A 7,472-nucleotide genomic window follows, 5' to 3' on the forward strand; every position below is an offset into this window, starting at 1 on the left:
TATCTTTATGCAAGGAATGCGAGATATGTTTCTCCAATCTTTTCCCTTCTTGTTCCGATACCTCTTCTTCAGAGAAGGACAACCCCAGATGCTCAGATAAGAAAGAAATGCCGGCAAACCCTCTTCCGGCAGGAATTCGAGACTCTCGCAGCTTGAAATTTGTAGCTGTTGAAGAGAAGTGAGATGCTCAAGTCCCTTTCGTCTAAAGATTTCAGATTGAAAGTATAGAGATCCAGAGATTGTGAAGAGCGGCAAGGAGCAGCTGTTCCCGGAGCAACATCTCCAACGGATCCTTGTTTCCTTGGACCCGAAATTCTCGGAGAGAGGCAAGTCCTTGCAATCCCCACTCCACTGAAGGCCTCAGTCTCTCACAATTTTCGATCCAAAATGTTCGTAGGTTGGGAGGCAAAACCCCTTGTGCAGGTGACCCCAGATTTGGAAGATTTTGTATCCACAAATGTTGAAGGGCGGTGAGGGTGTGCATTTGGGCCAGCAGCAACTTCAAATTCTCGCATTTGGCAGCACAGTCCAGCCAACAACAACTTCTACGCAGAATAATGCTTCTCCTTTTGCTACAGTCCTGCCAAAGATAGAGTGGAATTATATCCACTTCCATAGCAGCAGCCTCCAAATCAACCGCCATTGGCAGCCAACGACATAGTGTCATGGCCTAAAATGTACATGGTAGAGAAAAATGAACCCCTGTGCGCGTACTTGGCTGCACAGGCAGCAACAAAGTGTGTGGCTGCATATGAATAAAAAAAACAATGAATGGACCCCTTAGCGACTGGGAAATCCTGCTATGTGCTATCATGTACAGGAAGCACTACCATGGTTGAGTTGGTACTTACCAAGAAGGTTTCTAAATTTGAGAGCCCGCTGCTCCAACTTTCACCATCAAACTTGTGTTAAGGCTTATCATCATCTATTTCTCCATGGCATCTTCCTCTAGAGCAGTTAACGAATCAAATGATTACCTGCATATATAGTGAGGAAATCTGCAATGTTTAAATAATTTTTTTCTTCGTTTGTTAACTTGCTACATCACACACGCTAATATATAGAAAACAAACCTCCCAAGTCCGGATGCAACTTTGAATATTCTCTTGATAGCTCATGAAATCCACAATGGTGAGAAGAATGCTAATATATAGAAAACAAGCCGACAAATATGTTAGTCCCATCGTGTTGTCCTGACTGATTGCATAGTTGAATTATATTGATCCATAAAGGAAGAACAAATTACACTCAAGTGTTCAACTACTTACACTGAAATCTGTAGGTGCAGCAGCTGGCCACCAAGTCTACTTACACTGGCATTCTAGCAAGCGGTGCTAATAAGCCATGCTCTCTTCAACCATGGTGTTTGTAGAGAAACATATGTATATGCACCTACCACAAGATGACAGAGGCATTGAAAGATGAGTAAGCATTCCGCCATATGGAAACTGCAGCAGTATATATATACACAAGTACCTGCAGGAGAATCATATATATCGACCCCAAGACAATCGATGATGCATAGCTGCTGAGGTCCTTCTCCGGGCAGGAATTCCGAGAGTGTGTGGTGTTTTGATCCACAGATTTCAAACTTGATCGTCCAGATGGTGTGGGTGGAAGAGAGCCGCTGTCATTTGAGCAATGTCCCCAACAGATCCTCACTTGCCCTGATCTGAAATTCTCCAAGGGGGGCATAGCATACTTCGATTCCACTATTAAAAAATACCCGATATTATAAATGCAAATATAGACAAGGTAAAATGAAGAAAGCAAAAGAAAAGGAAGGTAAATTACAATTTACAAATCATCAGTGTTCAACCGAAGATGGATATATCCTTGTGGTGAAATCTGTAGCGGAACAACCAGCCTCCTTGTATAGTAACGCAATGTACTGGCATTCATCCAAACACAGTTAAGTGGTGCTAAATACAGATAAGTGTCAAATTAAATTTGAAGACAATCAATTTTGTTGGAAAATTTGACGACAATCAATTTAACATAGATACAGATAAGTGGTACTCAATACGTACCTGGCTTTGTCTTGAGAGTTGAGAGTTGGAGAGAGTGAAATGAAGGCTCATATGATGATTTCATTATCTATCTTTATGCAAGGAATGCAAGATATGTTTCTCCAATCTTTTCCCTTCTTGTTCCGATACCTCTTCTACAGTCCTGCCAAAGATAGAGTGGAATTATATCCACTTCCACAGCAGCAGCCTCCAAATCATCTGCCATCGGGAGCCAACGATGTAGTGTTATGGCCTAAAATGTACATGGTAGAGAAAAATGAACCCCCGTGCGCACACTTGGCTGCACAAGCAGCAACAAAGTGTGTGGCTGCATATGAATCAGAAAAACAATGAATGGACCCCTTAGCAACTGGGAAATCCTGCTATGTGCTATCATGTACATGAAGCACTACCACGGTTGAGTTGCTACTTACCAAGAAGGTTTCTAAATTTGAGAGCCTGCTGCTAAAACTTTCACCATCAAACTTGGGTTAAGGCTTGTCATCATCTATTTCTCCACGGCATCTTCCTCTAGAGCAGTTAACGAATCAAATGATTACCTGCATATATAGTGAGCAAATCTTCAATGTTTAAATAATTTTTTTCTTCGTTTGTTAACTTGCTATGTGAGTCACACGACATCACACACGCTAATATATAGAAAACAAACCTCCAAGTCCAGATGCAACTTTGAATATTCTCTTGATTGCTCATGAAATCGAAAATGGTGAGAAGAATGCTAATATATAGAAAACAAGCCGACAAATACGTTAGTCCCATCGTGTTGTCCTGACTGATTGCACAGTTGAATTACATTGATCCATAAAGGAAGAATAAATTACAGTCAAGTGTTCAACTACTTACACTGAAATCCGTAGGCGCAGCAGCTAGCCACCAAGTCTATTTACACTGGCATTCTAGCAAGCGGTGCCAATAAGCCATGCTCTCTTCAACCATGGTGTTTGTAGACAAACATATGTATATATGCACCTACCACAAGATGACAATTTTGGTAATCCTATCTTTACAGGTTTGCTTGCTCGCTCGCTGCATCAATTAAACCGATATATCTGTTAGTACCATCACACCTACCAGAAGATTACAGTTATGTCGCAAACGAGACAAGTATGACAAAAGTATCATCCAGGGTTTTACCTCTTGTCATGCAGTAGAATCATATTAGAAAAGCTCATATGGTGATTTCATCATCTATCTCTATGCAAGGAATGCGAGCTATGTTTCTCCAATCTTTTCCCTTCTTGTTCCGATACCTCTTCTTCAGAGAAGGACAATCACAGATCCTCAGATAAGAAAGAGATGCCGGCAAACCCTCTTTTGGCAGGAATTTGAGACTCCTGCAACATTCAATGTCTAGGTGTTGAAGAGAAGTGAGGTGCTCAAGTCCCTTTCCGTCCAAAGATTTCAGATTCCATACAGAAGAGATTTCGAGAGTGTGAAGAGTGGCAGGGAGCAGCTGTTCATTGAGCAACGTCTCCACCAGATCCTTGTATCCTGAGATCCGAAATTGTTGAAGAGAGGCAAGTCCTCGCAATCTCCACTCCACTGAAGGCCTCAGTCTGTCACACCAGCTGATCCGAAATGATTGTAGGTTGGGAGGCAAACCCCCTTGTGCAAATGACACCACATTTGGAAGATCATGTATCTCCAAATCTTGAAGGGCGGTGAGGGTGTGCATTCGGTCCGGCAACAACTTCAAATTCTTGCAGTGTATGACTTTCAAGGAGGTGAGGTTGGGAGTGGGCAATCCCCCGTCGGCAAAAGAGACAAGATTTGGACAGTCCAAAATAAACAGGGAGTTGAGATGGCTGAGATTTTCATCTGCTCCTCCTTCAACGGAAAGAGATTCCAGATTCGGACAACTTTGGATAGAAAGAGATGAAAGGTTGGGGAAAATGCCCAAAGGGAACGACCTCAGAGAATCACAGCTCCATTCAAGATCCAAAGACTGAAGGGAAGTCAATTTGGCCATCATCTCACGTGATAGGAATTCTAATTTCTTGCAGTCAAAAATTAGGAGTGACGTCAGCGTGGTGGGCAGACCATTTGTAGGGAACGACACGAGTGAGGAACATCCAAATAAAATCAAACTTTGAAGACGATTGCTGTTGTGCACCATTTGCGGCAACCATTCTCTCCCACCAGAATAAATATCAAGCATCTGAAGCGACGGCAGCGTCTCCGTCGACTCTAGTAACAATAAGAGACCCGGGCATGCCCATATTGTCAGTTTTTCAAGAGATCCTCGAAAGGACTCCGTGTTCAGGGTATTACTGGCCCTGTTTTCATGTAGAACCTCACAATTGTACACAGTAAGTCTTTTCAAGGAAGGAAGATGAGTGGGCAAGTTTCCTCTCAGCTTCGGACATCTAGCTACAGTCAACTCCTTAAGACAAGGAAAGTTTGGACTTTCACCTCCACTTGGACTTGGCTGCCATTCCTCCCACTCTGGCATATCCCAAAACTCTAGCTTCTCTAAACATTGAAATTGTTGATTTCCCCCGTACAACTCAACACCAACACTCACAACTGATTTCATCCCCCGGACGTAGAGCTCTTTCAGAGCAGGTAGCTGACCAACTGGTGGCAATAAAATGCAATTACCACAATCAATGAGACGCATCACTTGTAAGTTGGAGAAGGAAGAGTCTCCCACCCAATTCGGGAAACTGGTTCCGCCATAACGCTCGATGGTTAGTTTCACCAAATTTACCCAAGGTTGTAGTCTTTCGAGTACATGTCTCTCTTTTACGGAATCATCGGAAACTCCACGACCCCATGCCAACTCTACCTCTTTGAGATCTTTCTTATCCTTCAGCAAGGCATCAATTGCACCGACTGCATTTTGCAGATTCAAGATAGAAATTTTTCCTCCAAGGTGCGACAACTCCCTCAGTTCTGCAATGCTTGACCCAGTAGATTTCCCCAACACAAAAGCTGTCAGTGTTCTCAAACTTTTTAGTCTACCCATATGCACCGGCATCTCTTTTATTTTAGTTTCACCAATATCAAGATGACGTAAATGAATCAATTTCCTCATGTCTGCAGGCAATTCAACAAGACAATAACAACCTTTCAACAACAGAGTTTGTAAATTGTAGAGGGAACACACTGTATCTGGTAACCTTTTAATTCTCGTATAAGAGAGATCAATGTAGCGCAAGTGTATGTAGTTACCGATGGAATCTGGTAAGTGAGTGATGTTTCTGTATATTGACAATGAAAATGCCCGTAAATATTTTTGTGCTGGTAGTAAATCATCTAGAACCTTATTGCTTACATATCCAGGACCCCAACGATAATATGGTGCTAAAGAAGCTGGAAAGAAGGTACGCAAACACTTGACTCCTTCTAGGGGCTCAAATTTTGAAGATGTATCAAATTTTCCTTGCATATACGACAAGTGGCGAACTCTGTCAGGAACTTCATGTGAATTTTTCTGCTCCAACCTAAAACAAAACTTTCCAGAAACGAACATAGCCAAGTCATTGGTAAGATCATGCATTGTGAAACTTGGTCGATCCAATCTTGGCCTTTGAAATAGTGACCGCAATAACAGTTCATCAAAGTATCTTTCACCAACCTCCTCCATTGCCTTCTCATTCTCTGCATGTGGAATTAAACCTTCTGCCATCCATAGTAGAATAACATTTTCCTTTTCAAATTCATAGTCCTTCGGAAAAATTGAGCAATAAGCAAAACATCGTTTCAAGTAAGTTGGAAGATAGTGGTAGCTCAATCTTAGAGAAGGAAGAACACTATCAGCATGTTGTAGATCCCAAAGATTGCTATTCAATATGTGATTCCATTCCTTGTAGTCTAGGTTGCAACTTAAGAGACCCCCTAGCGTTTTTGCAGCTAGAGGCAAACCCTTGCACTTACGTGCAATTTGCTTACCAATTTCAACCAAGTCTGGATGTGCACCGGGGTTTTCATTTCTGAACGCATGTTTTGCTAGCAACAACCAACAATCTCCATCCGACAATTCTTCTAAGTCGTGAACAGGAATAGTATTGTGCACGATGGATGCAACACGTCTACTCCTTGTTGTTACAATGACCTTGCTTCCCTTTGCCCCATACGTGAAAAGAGTTCGTAGCCGATCCCAGTCACCGTAGTTTTCATTCCAAAGGTCATCCAGGACAAGTAAGAATCTCTTTCCCATCAATTGCTGCCTTAGTTGAACTTCAAGTAAATTCATCTCCAAATTGTCACAAGGCTTTTTAGTGATTTCCTCAATAAGGGTCTTAATAACCCTCAAAGCCTCATACTGTTCGGAAACACAAACCCAGGCATTAGTATCAAAGAGCTCCTTAACTTGTTCATCGTTGTAAAGCAGTTGAGCAAGAGTCGTCTTACCAACCCCACCCATTCCGACGACAGGGACTACAGAAAAATTACTGCTACTTTCATTGTCAGATAGCAGCAGCAGAGCTTTTAACTTTTCCTTATCTCCTTCCCTTCCGTAGGTACAAAATCCGTCCTCAACAACAGAAGTTGTGGGAGTTCTTTGTGAAACCTTGCCCACAACACCTCCCCTAAGACCGAGGGTGTCTTTTTGTTTTGCAAGGTGTTCCAACTCGTTGAATAAATCTTTTATTCTACCATTCAAGCCTTTATAATGAAAAGGATTAAGAGAGGTAGAAAGGATGTCCCACACCTGGGTTTTCTTAGTCTGATCTTCCGCCTTGCAACGCAAAGCTTCAGCATCGATCTCATCCACCAAGTCCTCGGCATCGAACACAGCATGTTTGAGCTCGTCCAGCCACATCCCGACGTCAGGGTTGACGATCTGCTTCTCCTCTGCATCGTTGAGCACTGCACGAAGGGTCATCAACGTGGCCTTCAGTTTGCCCATGAGTGAATGGTCGAGTCTTCTTGCCCGGAAGAAGTCGATGAAGTGTCCGGAGGCAATCTTGTCGCACAGCACCTGGATCGAACCGGAGAGCAAAGCCTCTCCAACCAAAGCCATTTTCTCTCTTCGTGGCCAAAGGGCTAATTCTGATCAAGTATTTGAAGTTGGGAAGCTGAAAATTGTTCTTGGGAAAGGCCGTTAAGATTACTTCATGTTCATGACCGGTGAGACGACTTGATAATTTTTTGATCAATAATGCAGCGGACCACACACGGCAAACATAAAGTAGTAATTGGTGGAGTTTGGAAAAACACAGTAAAAAGAGTCACGCAATATATTTGGACCTCAACATTTTTCCATATGATATGATCACATGGCCCCCACCATCCTCTTGTCACATGGCATCGTCTTGTCACTATTCTCCACCATCCTCGTGTCATTATTTTTAGTGTAATTCCAAAACAGTTTCGTGTGAGCGGAATTTGAATTCTTGCCGAATTTCTTTTGTAAGAATTTTAAAAATCAGTGAATTATATATTGTGTAATTAAAAATTATTTTAATATTTTTATTTAAAATTAAATACAAATAG

General features: G+C 42.2%; 1 protein-coding gene and 1 long non-coding RNA gene across 4 annotated transcripts; both read right to left on the reverse strand.

Annotated features, from left to right (window-relative positions):
- Positions 1 to 218: 218 nt before the first annotated feature.
- LOC137715177 (uncharacterized) lies at positions 219 to 3,009 on the reverse strand. Of its 3 annotated transcripts, XR_011065542.1 has the most exons (9): positions 2,874 to 3,009; positions 2,680 to 2,748; positions 2,444 to 2,569; positions 2,031 to 2,337; positions 1,795 to 1,891; positions 1,477 to 1,712; positions 1,269 to 1,392; positions 852 to 1,143; positions 219 to 745 (listed from the first exon to the last, which is right to left on the reverse strand). It is a non-coding gene; the product is annotated as an uncharacterized lncRNA (long non-coding RNA). The 3 variants fall into 3 exon arrangements; XR_011065541.1 differs by having other exon boundaries at positions 2,031 to 2,228; positions 2,680 to 3,009; XR_011065540.1 differs by having other exon boundaries at positions 2,680 to 3,009.
- Positions 3,005 to 7,156, reverse strand: LOC137715175 (putative disease resistance RPP13-like protein 1). The gene is made up of 2 exons (XM_068454414.1): positions 3,165 to 7,156; positions 3,005 to 3,056 (listed from the first exon to the last, which is right to left on the reverse strand). The coding sequence occupies exon 1, from the start codon at positions 6,997 to 6,999 to the stop codon at positions 3,199 to 3,201; it is 3,801 nt and encodes a 1,266-aa protein (XP_068310515.1). The 5' UTR covers positions 7,000 to 7,156; the 3' UTR covers positions 3,005 to 3,056; positions 3,165 to 3,198.
- Positions 7,157 to 7,472: the final 316 nt, after the last annotated feature.

Source organism: Pyrus communis, chromosome 14 (genome assembly GCF_963583255.1).
Source record: "Pyrus communis chromosome 14, drPyrComm1.1, whole genome shotgun sequence".
In the NCBI taxonomy this organism is placed as follows: domain Eukaryota; kingdom Viridiplantae; phylum Streptophyta; class Magnoliopsida; order Rosales; family Rosaceae; genus Pyrus; species Pyrus communis.

Excerpts from the sequence above, each read along its gene's own strand:
- LOC137715175 (XM_068454414.1), bottom strand. The coding sequence starts at position 6,999 with ATGGCTTTGGTTGGAGAGGCTTTGCTCTCCGGTTCGATCCAGGTGCTG.